The 19,984-nt window shown below is 51.6% G+C and overlaps 1 protein-coding gene across 2 annotated transcripts; it reads left to right on the forward strand.

Annotated features, from left to right (window-relative positions):
• Positions 1-911: 911 nt before the first annotated feature.
• Positions 912-19,441, forward strand: NUBP1 (NUBP iron-sulfur cluster assembly factor 1, cytosolic). 2 transcript variants are annotated; one of them, XM_068524039.1, is made up of 11 exons: positions 912-957; positions 1,036-1,140; positions 2,807-2,940; positions 8,896-8,964; positions 11,180-11,212; positions 12,123-12,213; positions 12,871-13,025; positions 14,835-14,945; positions 15,195-15,297; positions 18,339-18,422; positions 19,159-19,441. In XM_068524039.1, exons 1-11 carry the CDS (start codon positions 939-941, stop codon positions 19,215-19,217), a joined length of 963 nt encoding a protein of 320 aa, XP_068380140.1. In that variant the 5' UTR covers positions 912-938; the 3' UTR covers positions 19,218-19,441. The 2 variants fall into 2 exon arrangements, with proteins under 2 accessions (XP_068380140.1, XP_068380141.1); XM_068524040.1 differs by having other exon boundaries at positions 15,198-15,297.
• Positions 19,442-19,984: the final 543 nt, after the last annotated feature.

Raw genomic sequence — 19,984 nt, forward strand, 5'->3', positions numbered from 1 at the left:
AAACCACTGAGTGAAGGCTGATCGAGAACAGGATATTCATATGATCTCAATGTGTCTCCCCAGAGAGTCTGTGTTAATTACAAATGGAAAATGGTGCCATTCCCTAGAGAAACAGGACACACACCATCTTTATCAAGTGATCAAGCTCTCACATCACCAATAATGGAACCAACTGGCATTACGTGCTTCCTGCTGTGACAACGGTAAGTGCATTCTGCTGAAAACTTTAACCTGGGGACTTCCCTGGTGGTGCAGTGGTTAAGAATCTGCCTGCCACTGCAGGGGACACAGGTTCGAGCCCTGGTCCGGGAAGATCCCACATCTTCCCGGACCAGGGCAGATCTTTCCGGACCAGAGTTTAGGCACGGAGCAACTAAGCCCATGTGCCACAACTACTGAAGCCCGCGCACCTGGAGCCCAGGCTCTGCAACAAGAGAAGCCACTGCAATGAGAAGCCCGCGCACCGCAACGAAGAGTAGACCCCGCTCACCGCAACTAAAGAAAGCCCGTGCACAGCAACGAAGACCCAAAGGAGCCCAAAATAAAATTAATTAATTAATTTTTAAAAACCTTGAATCTAATCAAGGGGCGTTGGGGGAGCAGGGAGCTCTTCCTTAATCTGAATATAAAGTGAATATTAGCTAACAGTTTTGCATTAATGTTAAATCTCGGATATGAAAATGGTATTGAAGTCATGTAGGACAAAGTCTTTGATCCTAGGAGATACATGCTGAAGTATTTATGATAGATATCTGCAACTCAGTTTTAAAAGGAACAGAAAGAGAACAGCCTGAAACTCCCACCACAAGGTTCGCGCGTGCGCACAGCCCTCTTTCGGAGACACGATTTCGCGCAGCTGGAGGGTCAGATTGGGAGCCACGAGGCGGAAATACGTAACGGCGGTTTCCGGTGACCGCGTACGCGTCCAAGGCAGCGGGATGGAGGAGGTGCCTCACGGTGAGCGCGCGGAGGGGGCGTGGGGGGCGGGCCTGAAAGGACAGGAGCCACTCTAACTGTGATCTTGTCTCCGCGCAGACTGTCCCGGGGTCAGCAGCGCCCAAGCAGGTCGAGGGGCCTCATGTCAGGGGTGCCCCAACCAGGGGCTCTGCGCTTCTGGAGCTGGTGCCGCTCCGGACCCGGGTGAGGAAGGGGCAAGGCTTCAACGGGAAGTGAGAAGCGCTGTCCTGGAAGAGGCGGGACGTGGGCGGGGTGTGGATGGTGTTGGGATAGGGGCCTTAAGGAGGAGGGGCAGGGGCCCAGAGGAGGCGGGTCGTCCTGTCGTCTTCAGGATAAGGGGCGGGGCTTGAGGGATGAGTGACAGGAGCGGGGCCCAGAGGGGCAGGGCTTTTAAAAGGCTAGGAGAGGAGAAAATTGGCGGGGTGGGGGCGGAGCCTGAACCCGTGACTGGCGTGGAGTCAAAAGGGGTCTCAGGAGGGGCGGGGCATGGGAGAAAGTCGTGGGAGGTGAGGGGTGGGACCAGCGGTTTGAGTGACAGTAACTGGAAGTGGTTGGGAGGAGGCGGGCACCAGAGGGAATAGGGTATAAACTTTGAAGTCAGGGAGCTTAGGCTTAAATCCTAGCTCCGCCAGCTGTTTTCTTTGGACAAAATTTCCTTCCTTCTGAGGAGCGATTCTCCCATTAATTCAACAGAAGTATGTATTGATCTCTTGCAGGCACAGTGCTCTGTGCTGGGGATACAGCTATGAATGAGACAGATGAGGTGATTAAAAAGCCTTAACCTCTCTGAGCCTCCGTTTCCTCATCAAAAATGGGGGAAAAATAGTTACAGTGTTTTAGGGATTTGAACTAGGATGAAATATTGAAAGCATAGTAAATGTGTAATAGTTATCAGTGACAGGTAACTAAGTGCCTGCAGTTTGTCAGTTTCTCACTCTTGGCACTACTGACCCTCAGGGTTGGATAATTCTTTGTGGTGGGGATGTCTGCCCTGTTTCTCTACCCTGAACATTTAGCAGCATCCCTGACCTCTACCCACTGCATGTCAGCAACACGCCTTCCTGTGACAACCAAAAATGTCCCGAGACATTGCCAGATGTGCCCTGGTGGGGTTTGCCCGCAGATTGGGAATCATTGCTGTATTGAAAGCTCTGTTCTGGAACTGGGAATATAGTGTGAACACTTCAGAGTTCCCCCCTTCATGGACTTTATATTCTAGTAGGGGAGACAAACAAGTAAACCGATAAATAAGGAAATGTCAGATGTACTCGTAGCCTTGGGTTTTTTTTTGTTTGGTTTTGGTTTGGGGTTTTTTAGTAGCACTTATTACTACCATTGCTGAGGTGCTGTTTCACTCACGATCCCTTGAAATAGCCCAAGGACTTAGCTTCCTCCAGCCCATTGGAAGAGTGACATTCAGAGAGGGACAAATATCATATGATATCACTTCTATGTAGAATCTAAAAAAATGGTACAAATGAACTTATTTACAAAACAGAAATAAAGTCAGTCACAAATGAGAAATAGAGAAAACAAACTTATGGTTACCATGGGGGAAAGGAGGGGGAGGGATAAATTGGGAGATTGGGATTGACATATACACACTACTATATATAAAATAGATGACTAATAAGGACCCACTGTATAGCACAGAGAACTCGACTCAATACTCTGTTATGGCCTATGTGGGAAAATAATCTAAAAAAGAGTGGATATATGTATAACTGATTCACTTTGCTGTACACCTGAAACACAACATTGTAAATCAACTATACTCCAATAAAAGTTTAAAAAAAAATAAAAAAAGATTGAGTCAGGGGCTTGGTCATCTGAATTGCTTTCTTTGCAGCCATAGAGGAAATCAAAGAAAAAATGAAGACCGTGAAACACAAGATCTTGGTGTTGTCTGGGAAAGGCGGCGTTGGGAAAAGCACATTCAGTGCCCACCTGGCCCACGGCCTAGCAGAAGATGAAAACACACAGGTGGGACCTTAAGGAAAAACTGGGAGAGGCTCATGTCTGAGGGCTCATGACGGCTCGTAGGGAGCTGATTCGTTAATGTCAGTTTATCTGGCCTCTTTGGAATCTAGATCCCTGCAGAGAGAACGAGGAAATAAATGCAAGGCAGTCGAGCAATGAAATGAATATTTCATTGGATTCTCTAGCCATGAACATGGCTAGCAGGTGTACATTTCTCTTGGCTTGCTGATTATTTATTATGTTAAGTTCAGGCTTCTTTCTCTTTATGAACCCCTTCTGCCTTTTTCTAGGTCAGGGGTCTACCAACGATAGCCTGTGGTCAAATCCAGCCCATCTCCTGTCTTTTTATGGCCTGTGAGCTATGAATGTTTTTTACATTTATAAATGGTTGCTTTTACAGTGTTACATTAGTACTTCTGAATCCTTGATTTTGCCCACAAAGCCTAAAATACTTTCCGTTTGGCCCTTGAAGAAAACGCTTGCCAACCCCTACACTAGGCCGGCCATTCACTTACACCCACGTACACAGAGGAGCTTGAAAACTCAAATTCCCCAGTACTGCTCTCAGGATTTCAGCTTTAATAAAAGGTGTGGTAGGGTGAGGAAGAAAAAAATTACTTTTACCAAAAAGATCAAATGGAAATTTGCAGTACCTGTGATTTAAAAAATACAGGTTATTCATTGGGACTCATGATGGTTTTGCACTGATCTTAGGAAATGATCCCAATATTCACTTTGATTACAATTTTATACCCAATGAAACCATGAATGCTGCGGGGTTATTTATTTTTATTTTTTTAACACAGAACACGTTCCACCATTTGGTTTTGCCAAAATGAAATTATGTTCAAAATTCTAATTGAAAACTATATATATGTACATGCCAGAACTGCTAGAGAAGCATTGGTGTCTCTTAGACACCACTGCCCAACACGTTGAGCCCTGAAACAAGAGCCGTGGTGAGGACTTGTGTGTTGGTGCTGTGTGTGCACTGGGTGAGAGAGCCCACTACACACTCTGTGTGGGTCACCAACTCTGCTGTTTTTCCGTCAGAGCGCTGTTTGGGGCCTGCAGAGGAGTTCCGTGTAACATGGAAACAATTTTATTGTGTTCATGTTGAAAGCCATTCCCAACCATTCCAGTTCTTTCCTTGGTCTTGGTGCGTGCCTTCTTTCCATACACTGATATATTTTTGAAAATTAGTTTTGTCTTTGTGCATTTTGAATGTTGAAATTTATTTTTATATAAACAAGGGCTAACTAACTTGCAGTTCACATTTCTTTTATAACTGGCAAATGACCTTTCACTATTGTTTGGCTATTTTTTTTTTTAAAGATAGTGCTAGTGGGGAGTGTAAAGGTATGTTTAATTTAATATTGACATTTCAAAACTGCCACATGTTGCCAGTTATTTTTTTTAAACTCTAATAACTGGATAAATTTCATACTTTCTACTTGTGTGAGATAGCACCCTAAGTTCTTAATAAAATAAAGGCTTTATTTCCTCCACAGAAAAACCCAGTAAAGGTAGCTACCGTGGGCAGGGGGATCAAGCCCACCATTCCGACCTGCCCTCAGTATGCTCGAGCACGTGCGCGCGCGCACATGCACACACGCACGCACACACACGCACACACACACACAGATAAACAGTGGCCTCTCAGATACCTCACCGAAGGCTCCAGGAATATATTTTTTTAAATCATTGGGTTAAGAAAGTAGAGTTTACTTCAGGGGTCAGCAGACTTTTTATATAAAGAGCCAGATGGTAAATATTTTAGGCTTTGTAGGCTATACAGTTTCTGTAGCAGCTATTCACTTCTGCCCTTGAACATGAAAGCAGCCGTAGACAACCTGTGAACAAATGAGTGTGGCTGTATTCTAATAAAACTTTGAATTTCATATAATTTGAATTTCATAATTTTCATGCTGTCGTGAAATAAATGTATACTTCTGATTTTTTTTTTCCCCCCAACTCTAAAAACATAATAGCCATTCTTAGCTATGGGCTGTACGGAAACAGGTGGCATTCTGGGTTTGGCCCCTGGGTTGTAGTTTGCCGGCCCTTGGTTTGGTTTGTAGCTCCAGAAGCACTAGTGCTGGCTGGGGAAGAACTTCTTTGGGGGAGGATTGAAACCTTGGGGAGGCCGTGGCCTTCTTGGGACAGTGCAGAGGCTGGACTAGGGGACCTGTAAAGCTTGGTGTTTCTCTCACTAGGGCTCTGAATCCTGCTTATAACTCATTTCTCTTCGGATCATTTTATGATGTGTGGAGCTGCTTTTGTTGGCCTACATGACTGACGTGGGCTTCTCTGGAATCTGGTATCTGTCACCCAAGATGTGCTCTAGGCATCTGGGGAAAGGGAGAAGTGACTGGCAGGGGACAGCTGGGCAGGCTCGTGGGAGAAGGCGGCCTTGGACTCTGATGGCGGCTGATGGGATGTGGCGGGAGGAGGTGGAGGCAGAGGCGCAGAGCTGGGACCGCCGGGGCAGACAGGCTGGGCAGGCAGGGCTGCTGCTGCTGCAGCAGAGGGGCCGAGGGTGAGGCTCAGCCTGAGCCAGACCTGGGAGGCTTTAACGCCCTGGGAGGATGTTCCAGCGGGAAAGAGGCATGGTTTGAGGGTTGCTATAGCAGCAGCCGAGTGTGTGATCGAGTGTCGTCAGAGGGTGACGGTAAACCAGCGGGAGGTGTTGCTCTTGTCTCCATGAGAGGCCACGAGGACACAACTGGGGCAGTGCTGGAACCAACGGCAGGAACAAATGGAGCAGCAGGACCTCCAACTCTTGGAGAAGAGGGAGGGTCAGAAGTCTAGCTGAGCGTTTGGGGCAGGAGGTGGGTGCAGTCTAGTGTGGTGGCCAAGAACACAGGCTCTGGAGTCGGTCTGCCCACGATCACATCCCAGTGCCGCCGATACCACTGCTGTGGCCTTGGGCAGGTTATCAGACTCTCTCTGCCTCAGTTTTCTCGTCTGTAAAATGGGACTCAGGACCGAGTGAGATGATGCACGTAACTGTAAAATGCTTAACACGATGCCTGATGCATAGGAAGTGCTCAATAAATGTCCCTGATAGAATACGGAGGGGAGAAGACTATTTCTGCTTTGGTGATAATGAGTTTGTAGCCCACCCAGAGTCAAGTGCCAAGCAGGTTCACATATACTCGCCCATCTGTATTTCTGTTAGTCAGCAGTCTCTTGCTGTCCGAGGGTCAAGTTTGTATTGACCAGTTGGCCAGCCAAGAAATCTGGTTTCTGTGATGACCCATGTTGCCCAGAATAATCTTTGCTTTTTCAGAAGCTGTCAGGCGTCTTCTTAAACAACTGTCTGGAAATGTGCTTTAACCAGGCCAGCTACAAGGAACCACTTGTGAATAGACAGCTGTTTACATAGAATCACGCCTCCGTGTTGTTACGTTCTGAAGTCCCACTGCGCACACGTTGAAACTTTGCAGTAGACTGAAGGGAAGCTCACCAGCTGTGTGGAAACATGGCTAGGTGAGCTGGATTTTTTTCTTGCAGTGGTGCTTAAAAAAAAAAGTCAGCACTTAAGAAAGTCTGTCTCCCCTCAGGCAGACCTACTGGTGGCAGAAAACATCACCGTCTCCAAAGGGTGCCCGGCGTGGGCACAGAGTACACACCGAGTGTCTTGTTGACTACAGTCAAGTAGCTCACACCCCTCCCTGCCCTAAATTCAGCAGGATGGTGAGGACCGCCCTGTCCTTTTCTGCCTGCCGCCTGGTGGCAGCTCATTATTGACTGCGAGCAAGGCTGTTCCATGATAGCACTTGGGCTGGCGGGTGTCTGATGGTTTGCAGAGGGCCTTGAATCGCGGGGTAGCCCCTGACTAATCACAGGTGGGCCGGGGAATGTGCAGGTTGGGGTGAAGGGAGGAGGAGGAGCCTCTGTGGTGCAGACCTGAGCCGTGAGACATCCAAGTATCACGTGCCTTCTTTCCACCGCAAGAGTCAGCAGCTCCCGTCAGTCACCAGCTCATCCTCCTGCCTTGCGATCTGAAAGGCAAACTGCGTCATTAAAAGGCCCAGGCTATAGTGTCTGAGGCCCTCTCGGCGGCTTGTAGACTCGAGGGCTGGAAGGAGCCTAATGATCTCCCGAAACACTGGTTTTGCAGATCAGAAGCTCAGACACATCGGGGAGGAGAAGCAGCTTGTGCGAGGCAACACGGCCTCAGAGTGCCAGGAGTTAGGACTGAGCCCGCTTCCCGTGACCTCTTCTTAAGTGGAAGTGTGGGGCGCTGGGTAGGGAACGCTGTGGATCCTGACAGCCCTGCAGCGCCCACTCCACCACTTCCTAGCTGGGAGAGCTGTGGCAAAGCCTCCTCTTCCCATCAGCCTTCTAGCACCTTCCACAGACCCTGTGAGGATTAATGCAGGCGTGTTTCTTCCAGCTGGGGTTCTCTGGTGTAACTGGGGCAGAAAGGGGATTAATTGGAGGGCTATGGGGGTAGCGGCAGGGTCAGCAGGATGTCTGAAGTGGGCAGGACGCGCCACTGGAGAGCTGGCTAGCAGGAAAGTGCCACAGCCTTTCCGGGTACCGCCGCAGAGGGAGTGCATGTGATCTCTTCCTTGTATCATTTCACTCAGGATACCCACTTGGTTGTGGGGAAGAGGGGGTGTAATGCCTCAAAAGGAAACTGATTAAACTGTTCCCAAAAGAGAGCGAGATTTTCTAGACCAAGTGGCTAGAAACTCGAGATTATTGACGAAAGTCTCCGTTAGGGTCGTAGCAATGGTATAATTTCCCAAGTCGTGAGGCTCTGATGTAAAACGTCTGGATCATTAACCACACATCAGCGTGAAGCATCAAGAAGGCCAAGGAAGTCAGGTCTTCAGGATGAGGTCTTCACCCTGATGGGTCTTCAGGGTGAGCGTTGTTCTGTTGCGTTCTTCTTGAGGTCCAGCAGAGGGCGCGTGAGGCAAGCGACTATCCAGTGTATGAACGAACGGTGCTCCTGACCTGGTGTGAAGTCATGTGAGTATCATAGGAGGTTGTCGAGAGGATTGAAGAGGAAAGCAAGAAACGAATTCGGGGCAAGTTACAAAGTTACCCAGAGGTGCTCTACTTTGGATCTAAGATGTGAGAGCTTTAAAGATGAACATGGCCCTGCTCTTTAGAAGGTTTCTGAGGGCTGTCTCAGACCTTTTCACGAATCAGATGGGGAAAGCAGGGCGTTTGGGGTAGAAGGAGTCATCCAAGGCTGCACGTATCACTAGCAAAGAACTTCTGTAGATTTCCTTATTTTCACTTTCTTTTTTAGAAGTTGAGCCTAAGCCATCATTAACCTTCAGCATCACAGGAAAACGGGGCTTGGTCAGAGCTCAGCTAGAGGGTCCACTCTGGCCCTCGTCGCCAGGCCCCCGGGGTGGTGGGAAGAGCCCTGGCGTTGGAGTCCAGAGACCTCAGTTCATGTCCCAGCTGTGCTTCTTGCTCGTTGAACAAGTCTGTGGGCCTCTCTGAATCTCTGTTTCCTCTTCTGTAAAGCAGAGATAATGACCCCTAACACACAGACAGGCACACGCACGCGCACACACACACACGCGTGCGCACGCGCGCGCACACACACACACACACACACACCCAATACATGGTAAGGGCCACGAAAACAGTGGCTGGGCCTGAATCTTCAAGCGGCCTGATGCCCTGGACCATAAGCTCAGCCTGAAAATAGGCCACACTGAGGGTGGCTGGGGTGCGGCAGGGGCGTGGGCGGAGCACGGGGATGTTGGTGTACTTTGCAGGTTCTTGTTAGGAGTTTCGTCTGTGTCTCTGTGGCCCGGAAGATAAATGTTGTAACTCTCCCTCGTGAGATTCTACTCGGTCCAAGTTCAACCGTTTTTCTTCACCTTCTCCCCTCCCTCCTTTTCCTGGAAGCCCGTCCCCTCCCGATTGTGCACATCTGGAGGATTGTACATCGGCTTACATCACGTCTCCTCTTTTCCCCAGGTGGCTCTTCTAGACATTGATATATGCGGGCCGTCAATTCCCAAGATCATGGGATTGGAAGGAGAACAGGTAATAGTGACAAGGCAAAACGCAGGGAAGTATTTTCTTACGGTAAACTATAGCGCCAAGCTGCTAAACCTAAGCCAGGGGGTCAGCGGAGCCCATGCATTTTTACCTGGAAGTGACGAGATCAGGTAAATGTTCACTAGACCGCCTGTCTGCTTTTAACAACAGCCGTGAGTTTGGGGGCGGTGTGGATTATATTTAAGTTCATCCAAACCTTCTGAGAATTGTTAGTTTCGATGCCTTCTTAGAGGGGAAGGGAAACAATACGTCAAATGCAGAAGTCAGACACAGAAACTTAGCCCTGGCTGAGAAAGCTAGACCAGGGCTGGCTAGGGTTCTGTACTCTGGAAGCAAGGGACTATCTCTGCTCCTATGGTCACCAGAGGGGAAGTGAGACTGCGAGGCCGGCGAAGAATGCGGGTGGGGGCGGGGGTGGGGCAGCAGGTGCTGCCCCCTCCCTTCTAGGTGGCACAGAGCCATCCAAGAAAGGGTTCCCCTGGGGGGTGCATTGAAGCCGGGCTGGAGGACTAGGCTTTTCCTGGGCTGTTGGGATCAGTACATTCTTTACTGAAGCGCCAGGTGCTGGGGTTCAGAGGCGAACAAGGCAGATAAAGACCCCACCTTTGTGGGAGGGGCAGGTGATAATAGGACACTAAGCAGGGTAAGGGGACAGACATGGCAGGGCAGGGCGGCCAGGGGAGCTGCTCTTTGGGAGGGGGTGGTCAAGGGCGCCCTGCTCAGAGAACCCAAGAGAAGGGTGCGCTGGGATGGGGAGCACATGCAGGAGCCCGGATGCAGGGGTGTCCTCGTGTCCTCTGCAAAGTGGCCCACGGGGATGGGGCAGAGTGACAGGGCGGCAGAGAGTAGCCAGAGGCAGATGGAGCCAGTCCCTGGGGACTCTGCTCAGGGCTTGGGACTTGCTTCTGCCATGCTGGGAAGCAGCAGGAATCACAGCTCTGACCACGTACCGGTAAGCAGCAAGCTCTGGAGCACATGCCCCCCAGCACGGGGGTCCATTACCGTCAGTCACATGCATGTACTACTCACTGGGCCAGGACACAAGTAGTTACAAAAATTGAAAATTTTAAATGGTGAGATAAAACAGCAGTTCTACTATTTTCTCCTCCTGTGCTATTGGATCATCGTGTTTACCCCTCTTTCAAAACCAGTGACTTAGAGAATTAGTATTAATAGGAATCAATGGGTTTTTTTTTTTAAGTATGACTTCAAAGCCGGTGACAAAGGACCCCATGTTATCTGATTGCAGTTCTGTGAAATGTCGGCAGCAGGCACATCTGTAGACACAGTAGATCCGTGGTCAGCTAGGACTGGGGGGAAGTGTGGGGGTCGGGGGTGACACTTAACGGGTGCAGGGTATCTTCTAAGAGTAACGAAAGTGTTCTAACGTTGATTGTGGTGATGGAGGTACAATTCTGTGAATATCCTGAAGCCATTTAATTGTACGCTTTAAATGGGTGAGTTGTGTGGTATGTGAATTATATCTCAAAAGACTGTTTAAAAAAGTAAGAATTCATCAGGAAAAATGGGCTTTCTGTTTTGGGTCCAACGTTACTTGAAGCGTAAATCTAAGATTGATGTGTGGTTGGAAGTTGCGTAAGTTCCCGTTTCACAGTAAAGCGTCGATGCGGACTTGAGCCCTGGCAGTTAGTGAACACCTACTGCGAGGAAAGGGTCTGGGTCTTGAAGTAGCCCGAGCTTCCCGCCGACACGACACCGCTTCCCCATCGTTGTCCCCTGGGGGCAGCAGCTCAGCCCCGAAGTTCACGCCACTGAGGGGAGGGTTCTGTGTCTACTGTTTCACCAAAGGTCATCCCTCCACTCCTGGACTTGTACAGAGACCGCCTCGCTGCTCCACAGTTACCTGCATCTTCTCAGCAACCCCCAACTGATTTCTGTCACACTTCTAAAATATCCCAAATTATATTTGGACTCCAGTAACATCGGTCCCCTGACCAGATATCTAAGCAGTTTCCAAATAACCCAACCTGGGAGGGAAAGAGCAAATGAATTCTATCATCCATAACCCAGCCTCTGACCCCGCTCTGTTCACTCCCTATTAAGAATTTAGTGGTAGCATTTAAGACAATGAATTGTAATTTATAAAACTGCCTTCTTACTGCGTAAACTTTGTCTGCAAGAGAAGCGTGACCAGGGTGTATAATTTCTCACAAATAAGTATGGGCTTCTGTTCCTGCAGGTTCACCAGAGTGGCTCGGGCTGGTCTCCAGTGGTGAGTGCTAACCCCCTTTTCTTCAGGGTCTCTTGTCATATGTGTACATAAAGGGTTGTAACTGTTTATCGTCAACAGATATTTATTGAGGCACTTTCCTAGGCACAGGGAATCCAGTTCCAACCTGGGATTGGCACACTTTTTCTGTAAAGGCTCAGAGAATAAATATTTCTAGTTTGTGGGCCATACAGTTGCCACTGTCATAGCTGGAAAGTAGTGATAAGCAAATGAATGACCGTGGCCGTTTTCCAGTAACATTTTATGCAAAACCAGAAGTGGGGCCATAGTTTGCCAACCCAGGTTAAGATAGTAAAGGAGACGAGGTTTGTTTATTTCAGCTGAGTTCGCTGTCATTGCTGCATAGGGCCGTATGGTGACTCTTTCAATCCCCCCAATATGGTAACCTTTTATTTATTTATTTATTTATTTATTTATTTATTTATTTATTTATTTTTGGCTGTGTTGGGTCTTCGTTTCTGTGCAAGGGCTTTCTCTAGTTGCGGCAAGCGGGGGCCACTCTTCATCACGGTGCGCGGGCCTCTCACTATCGCAGCCTCTCTTGTTGCGGAGCACAGGCTCCAGATGCGCAGGCTCAGTAGTTGTGGCACACGGGCTTAGTTGCTCCGCGGCATGTGGGATCTTCCCAGACCAGGGCTTGAACCCGTGTCCCCTGCATTGGCAGGCAGATTCTCAACCACTGCGCCACCAGGGAAGCCCCAAGTAACCTTTTTTTTTAATGATTTTTTTCGAAAAAAAGAAAAGATTTAAGGATTCAAAGAGTGAATATACTCACAGATCACATAGTAATTTTGTCCCCCCAATTTTTTCAGCCAGAGCTCAGACAAAAGACATAGGGAAGTGCCTTGCACTGTGGTTTTAAGTAAAATGTTTCTTGCATCATCCTTTCTAGTTCCTGGAAGACAACTTGGGGGTGATGTCCGTGGGTTTCTTGCTCAGCAGCCCCGATGATGCCGTTATCTGGAGGGGACCAAAGAAAAATGGTTTGCCACTCTGCTTTCTGTCTCTTATCACGTCCTTCCAAGGGCAGAATTGCATCCTGTTCTGTCAGGATGGCCTCAGGCTCATCCTGCTGGGCTTCATAGAGTATTATTTTTATGCATCTGGTTGCCTCTTCACTGGTTGAAGAGAGCCAATAGAAATACCAATTTTATTTAACGAAATGTTATAATTTTAAAAATCTATTGGGGGTTTTTCTCTCCTGAAAATCTACCTAACCCTGAAATTATTCCTAAGGTGGTCTGTGTTCTTATTTGTGTCAAAGAGAGAAGTATGTGAGGTCAAATCAGTAGCAGGTTGACTAGGCACTGAGGCTGCAGGTAATGATGGGAAAGTGCCCATCTGGGCAAGGTTCCTCAGCCTCGGTGCTGTTGGCGTTCTGAGCCAGATAATTCCTTGTTTGGGGAGGGTGGGCTGTCCTCCGCATCACAGGGGGTTAGCAGTAGTACCCTGGCGTCTGTGCGCCAGAGGCAAGTAGAACTCCCACCCTAGTCATTGACAAGCAGACGTGTCCCCAGACGTTGCCAAACACCACTGATTGAGAGCACAGGTGATCCGTACGTAAAGGTCACGAGCTGTGCTCTGTAAAGAGAGTCAGAAGGACGGGAGCGAGGAGGCATCCCCGCGGCTCCTCCTTGCAGGCATGATCAAGCAGTTCCTCCGAGACGTCGACTGGGGCGAGGTGGACTACCTCGTCGTGGACACCCCGCCCGGGACGTCGGATGAACACCTGTCGGCCGTGCAGTACCTGGCCGCAGCGCACATCGATGGGGCGGTGATCATCACCACGCCGCAGGTGAGCCAGGGCCCCCCACCCGGAGGGCCTCTTTCTCCGACAGCCCGAGACCCTGGGCTCTGCAGCACACCCTGACTGGGATCCGCAGAAGCCTTACGTTGACCTTCGGTCCAGCTATTGTCCGCGGACAGGGAGGCATTAGGTGGCGGGGGCGGGGGTGGGCCTGGGTGAGGGGCGCCTGGCCCGAGGATGGCGCTGGAGAGAAGACGAATTTGTCGTTAGGGATGTTTCCTACTGAATTTTTAAAGAGAGGCTGGGGCCCACCCTTAGACCAGCAGTGCTCTCAAGAGTAGGTCCCCAAGAAATGACCCATGAGAACAGTGGCGTGGGGACGTCCGCTCTGATGCGGGTGCTGACGGTGGGCGGGGCTTTCCACGTGGGGCAGGGGCACATGGGAACTCTGTGCTTTCTATGAAGCTAAAACCGCTCTAAAAGTCAAGTCTAAAGCAACAGCAACAATCGAGTTGACACAAGGATGGCCTCTCCGATACCATATTTACTGTGAAGGAAAGAGAGTCCGCTTGGGTTCAGGAGGAGGGGAGTGGACCGAGCAGATGCCGGCCCTTCTCCAGGAAGCCTGGGGGGGACGCCTCGTGTTTGTGCACCTCTGTATGTAACTTCTCTAGAAAACGTGGCTTCAGGCTGGGGACGCCCACTTTCTCGGAGCCCTGCACATCCAGCAGCTGCCTTTCTTTAGGGGTCATTTTTCTTTTTTTTAATTTCTTTTTTTTTTTTTTCTTGTGAGAACTGCATTTTTTAAAAATTAGTTTATTTATTTTAACATCTTTATTGGAGTATAATTGCTTTACAGTGGTGTGTTAGTTTCTGGGGGTCATTTTTGACAAAGCAGGGCTTGTAGAGGATACCAGGGAGAGAACCACGGCTGCACTGAGGTGAGACGCTTAGTAACAGCCAGTTTACTTTCTAGCTAAATGCCCTTCTGTCTGTACCCCAGCCTCAAAGGGCTCGAGGGCCAAACGTGGGCCTCAGGAGAATAGAGGACTCAAAGCCAGGACCCTTTGGAGGCCTGTGACCGTTAAAGCCACAGATGTTAAGGAGTAGCCGTATTTGACAGCACATGACCCTTGGACACGTGTCTGCAATAAAATTAAATGGGGGACTGGGGTGGGTACTAAGCCTGGATTATCCACAGTCCTCACGCTGTAAGATACACATTCAGAGTCCAGAAGTGAATCTGAAGGGATCCAGACCTGGTAATAGTCCTTATTTTCTTTTTGTGCATAAAGTTGTTTGGGTTCACGATACCCAGGATCAGAGGTTGGTGTACTTTTTCTGTGAAGGACTGGAGAGTAACTGTTTCAGGCTTTTCGGGTCACACGGTCTCTGTCATGGCCCTTCAGCTGTACCATTGTGGGGCGAAAGCGGCCCGAGATACTGTGCAGAAGAGTGGGCCGGGCTGTGTTCCAGAAGAACTTTATATATGAAACTAGGCAGCCGGACGAGCCCACAGGCTGCCCCTGACCTGGAAAGCTGTGCCCACTCGGGCTCAGCCTAGTACACTGACGGGAAAGTGGAACACGGAGGTGTGTTAAAGGGTCACTTTCCTGTAGATTCGTTGTACATTGGACATTGGCCTGTTCAGGTTTATCCTTTGAGCTTTGTGGGAAGTAAGTAGCACCTGGAACAGGGCTCACACGTGGTCGGCATGAAGCAAATACGGAACACAGAGCACAGTCTCTAACGCTTCACGGTGGTGATGCCACGGCCCTGCAGCCATCCCTCCACCATGCGGATGTTCTCTTTTTATGCTTTGACTTTGACGTAACTGGACTTCTTGAACCTTGGCAGGAGGTGTCGCTCCAGGACGTCCGGAAAGAGATCAACTTCTGCCACAAGGTGAAGCTGCCCATCATCGGGGTGGTGGAGAACATGAGCGGCTTCACCTGCCCCAAGTGCCAGGTGAGAGCACGTCCAACCAGGTCCCGTCCTCCTGCCTGAGGAAGTCGTAGGGGTGGATCTCTGGGAAACCCGTTTCTGTTTTCCCCATCGTTTCGGGAAGTGGAATCAGTTAAAACCCTCTGTTGCTGATTTAATGAAAATTCTTTTCACATTCAAAATAGCCATTTTTTAAAGTTGCTTTAAAATGTGGTCCATTCGTATGATTCTGAAACGAAATCAGGATTCCTCCCCCTTTAATTTGCCTCCCAGAAGGAGTCTCAGATATTCCCGCCGACGACTGGGGGTGCGGAGGTCATGTGCCAGGACCTGAAGGTCCCGCTTCTCGGCAAAGTGCCTCTGGATCCACGCATAGGTGGGTGAGTCCCCGGAGCCTGCACGCCCTCCAACCGAGAGGAGCAGTGAGACCCGTGGCGGCCTGTGGCCGAGGGAGCAGGGGAACTTTGGGGGGGCGGGAGGGGCCTGGAAGAGGAGAAGAGAGCAGGGGGCGGGAGGAAAGAAAGTCACTGAGGGGAGGGGCCAGGCCAGCGTAACCTGGGGAGGCGGCAAGGGGCGTGCCTTCGAGTCTTCTCTTACCCAGGAATTAGGTTCTGACTGAAAGTCAGGTACAGAATTAGCCTTGAAAACTCCCGAGGAAGGTGCCCCGCATGTCCCGTCCACAGGGAAGCGCGGCGCAGCCCTCCTCGCGCCCGGACCCCACCTCCACCCCAGACTCACCCCGGGGCGTCGGCTCGCTGGGTGGGGCGGCGAGGACGGCCGCCGCCAGATTTGCTTCCCCACGGTAGCAGGAGCTGACCTTGCTGAAGTCAGGTGTGACCCCCCCCCACGAGGAAGTGGGACAGTTAGGTTACGCAGGGGTGCCCGGGCCTGAGGGAAGCCGACAGACTGACGGGGCTCGGGCCCCAGTTGTTCGGAAGTGAGAGCCTTGGGAGCGTGGGCGCCGTGTGCGCTTAGAGGCCGAGGCCGCGGCGGCTGCGCTGGCAGGAGAACCGGGAGGTGGTTGGGGCTGGACTGGGGCCTGGGCGTTGCCAGGGAGAGGGGGACACACAGAGGGGAAGTGCCAGGATCTGAGAGGTGTCACGCACGTCCGTGCTGCCCAGTGTGAGCCACGGGGAGACGGGGACAGCACCCGGAACCGGCGAGCGCAGGAGGCGCCATCCAGGGACCGGCGGCTCCCTCCTGGTGCTGTGTGGAGGCGGCCGAGGCCTTGGCTTTGTCAGCGGGCGGGGAGAGGGGTCAGGGCTGGAGGGGGACGCGCCCGCGACGGGGTGGGAGGTGCAGAGAGGCGGGGCCGAGAGCGCAGCTTGGAGGCCTGCCCTGAGGAGGTGGACGGGAAGAGCCCCAGAGAAGCCTGGGGACCCGAGGGCAGCTCCTGAGACCGCACCTCGCCCGTTTCCACGCCCAGCAGCGCTCCTGGTATGTGGTTTCCCCGAGAAACAGAGGACTCGGCTGCTTTTCCAGCCTTCCCCGGCGCTGCAAACTGTCCTCGCGTTGACCAGAGCTTCCCTCTGGGCCGTAGGAGCAGGTGCCTCCCCTCAAAGGCCTCCGGAGGCGGGCGGCCCACGTGACCCCGTGGGGGACGGTGAGCCGTGGCAGCCTGAGCAGTCACCGCCACCCGCTCCCGGCTGCGCTGCCGCCCTAGTCCTCAGGGCAGCTCACAGGAGGGGGCCCGGTGCAGCCGCCGATTCAGTGCCGTGTAGCGGGCACGGTCCTGTGTGACAAGGTACATGTCCCCGGACCTCACCTCCGGTTGTAGCTGCAGAGAGCTGGGCCAGCGCCGGGAAGGACAGGCGGTTAATGCCGTGACGCGCTGCAGCGAGGCGGGCAGGGCCAAGGGAGGTCACTGTGACCTTCCGGAGCCGCTTTTGTCCGGTGAGGGAACAGCCGCGTTACCAGGAGCAGACGAGGCCGTGAAGGACGCGCTCAGCCCCTGTGGGAACGTGCGGCAGAGGAGCGGCCGGGCTCTGCGCCGTGATGCTTGGCCTCCCCAGCCCCGCACGCCTGAGGGTCACGCGGAAGCACCTCTGGGGCCGGGCGCCCTGGCCTGGATCCGCACCGCCCCAGCGCTGGCTGCGGGCTCCGGCGGGTCCTTGCCAGGCGCTGGGCCTCAGGCCGCACCTGCGAGGTGGCGACGGTGATGGAGCCACTGCGGGGGGCTGCGTGGATGGAAGGAGGGCCACGAGGGGAGCCTTGGACAGGGCAGTGCCCAAGGGGTGCCGCCTGCAGGCGACAGGCAGGAGAGGGGGAGGTTTGTGGAGATGGGGAACCGACCAGAGCACATCTGTAAGGGGACAGGCAGGTCCTCAGGGGAAGGGAGGACGAGGAGTGAGAGGACGCGGGGTGAGAATCAGAAGTGGCCCCACGAGCCTGTTGTGGGACCTGTGACTTCCCAGACCCGGTCCAGCGGCCGTGAACTCGGAGGCTACCCTAGCTGCTTCCGCCACAGTTCACGGTGCCCGGGCCACGTGGGGGCCCACTCTGCCCCCCGTCTCGTGTGTCCCTGTCCCACCGGGCAACGTGCTGGGGAGCTGAGGCGACAACTGCTCCACGGTTGGCCTGGCCAGGATCCCCCCAGGAGGCTGGGGAGCGGCTGTGGGTCGTGGAACCACTGACCCTGCTTCTCCAGCAGGGGGGGCGGGGGCAGAGGAGCTGGCAGCGGGGTCTACCCAGGACCAGACGGGAGGGGAGCATGCTGCCTGCCCAAGGTCCCGCCCCGTGCTCACCTGGATGCGAGACCACCTGTGTGTCCCGAGGAGGCGCTGCAGCACACAGAGCAGGTGGACTGATGCCAACCTGGAGTGACCTTCAAGATAAAGTACACATGGAGAAAGCAATGGGCAGAATATGTGTGTCATACACTCCCAAGCATTTTTTTAAAATACATGAGTGTGTATATGTATATATATGCCACGTTTATATACATATATTTCTAGAAGGATACTTGAAACACTGGTAGCCTCCTTTGAACTCATTCTTTGTGGTATAACCTTTTGTATTCCATACTCTTACTGTGTGCCTTTATTATCTTTTTACTGAAAGAACGAATTGGTCTTTTAAATGCAGGTTCCTGGGCCTGCCTAGGAGCTGCTGTATCTGATCATAATGGGGGCCCCGGAACCTGCATTTGCTGCACATGACCCAGATGACTCGCAGGCACACACACTAAGCACCATCGGCCAGGTACGGGTCAGAGCTGCAAGGAAACGCTAGCCAGGGTCCCTGCTGGATGGAGGCAGGGAAGGCGAGGTCCTCGAGACCCCGACACTCTGTCTCAGCTTTGATCTTCATTACAAGTGAGGTGGGCTCGATCTTCAGTGTCACGGGCACAGAAAGAGCCCCAGGTTCACATCACCGCTGTGCTTTCTTCATGGATTTTCTTTCTTTTGTTTCTTTAAGGTAAGAGTTGCGACAAAGGAGAGTCTTTTTTTGCTGAAGCACCGGACTCACCAGCCACTTTAGCCTACAGAAGTATAATTCAGAGTAAGTGTTTAAGTGAATCTTGAGACTCCAGATGGCACGGGGCCAGGAAGTGACATAAATGAGCAGAGTGGGCTGGGTGTGAGAAGGTCCCATTCAGGATCATAAATGGTCACTGCAGCCATAAGTGGCCACACAGCTTCAGTGGGGACACTGGGGTAGTGAGGTCTGGGATGACCCCGTCAGCCCAGGAAGCCAGGAGTCTTGAAAAATCTTCCGGTACATCAGTGTTGTGAACTAAGTCATAGTTTAAAAAACACGGTGAAGTTTATGGTATAGGAAATACACCTCAATAAAGCTGTAAAAAGAAATTAAGAAGAAAAAAAAAGCACAGTGAGCCAAACCAAACCCATGTGCAGGCCTGATTCAGTCAACAGGTAGCTGTCAGAGGCGTTGAATTTAAGGCAGAGGTGTCGTCAGTAGTTAAAGCTTTAGGCTCCCGGCTTGTGGCTGAGTTCTTTTGACCTAGTGAAATGGTGTTGAGGGTAAATCACGTCATTTCCGGGATTCTTGATCTGTAGAATGGGCCGGCGTGAGGCCTCCAGCCGTGGTTATAACCACAGATGGGCAGTGGGCAGTATTGGGCTCACTTTCAGAGATTCAGGGCATCAGCCGAAATGGGACTATTGGGAGAATTAAACCACCTGGGGACTCCACCCCATCTAGACACGGCCTCGCCAGCACAGGGCAGGGCCACCAAGAGCCGCCACTGCTTCCTCGCCTGCCGTCTGTTTTCCAGGAATCCAGGAGTCCTGTAGTCTGCGTCAGCCAAAAGGGGAGAACCTCGTCGGCTCCTGAAACAGGAGGACGTTAGGGACACAGGCGGCACGTCCCATCATACCTGACCAGCTGGGTGACAGAGCAGGGGTCACAGGCAGAGAGGGACCAGCCCCAGGCATGGTGTGAAGTCCCTTTTTCAGAGACACTTTAATCATCTAACACTTGTACACTTTTCTTTAGAACATATGTAAAGGGCATTCTTTACAGATGTGCCGTTTGAAAAATAAAAACATCTCCTCAAACCTCTGCCCCAAGGCCTGCTTCATGTAAAAAACCAGCGGCTTGTGGGTCATGGAATTTTCTTCTCTGTCGGAAGCTGTTCCATTACAGAACCTCTCACTTGAGCCTTCGCTGCCTCGGAAAATAAGCCTGAAAAAGAACCAAAGGGATAAAGGGGTGAATGTGTGGCTTCGCTGCAGATATTCAGTCACAGTTTCAGACAGCATAGTGCAAACGCTGTTCCTCAGGCGGAGAAAAAATTACAGCAGTGATTGATAGACCCTCCTGCTGGGGCTTGTCCTGAGGTCAGTGCACACCACATGGCTGGGCGTAGTCAAAAAACCCTCGGATCACCCACAGGAGAACAGATTTGGGGGTCAGTGTCGACACCCTGTATAGGAATGTGTGTTCACTATATCCAGCAATTTCCAGTGTCAGACAATTTACAGGGTTTTTTAACATTACATAAAGAGGAGAGAGATGCAAACTCCAAGAAGATCCTCGTTGCCATGAGACGCTCACTCTGAAAGACACACGGGAACTGAGCACAGCTGAGGGAAGAGTGA

The sequence above is a fragment of the Eschrichtius robustus genome, chromosome 16 (assembly GCF_028021215.1).
Source record: "Eschrichtius robustus isolate mEscRob2 chromosome 16, mEscRob2.pri, whole genome shotgun sequence".
NCBI classification, from domain to species: Eukaryota; Metazoa; Chordata; class Mammalia; order Artiodactyla; family Eschrichtiidae; genus Eschrichtius; species Eschrichtius robustus.

Coding starts and splice junctions, on each gene's coding strand:
- NUBP1 (XM_068524039.1), top strand. Junction 14,946..15,194: donor TCACCTGCCCCAAGTGCCAG/GTGAGAGCACGT, acceptor TTTGCCTCCCAG/AAGGAGTCTCAGATATTCCC. Junction 15,298..18,338: donor GCCTCTGGATCCACGCATAG/GTGGGTGAGTCC, acceptor TGTTTCTTTAAG/GTAAGAGTTGCGACAAAGGA.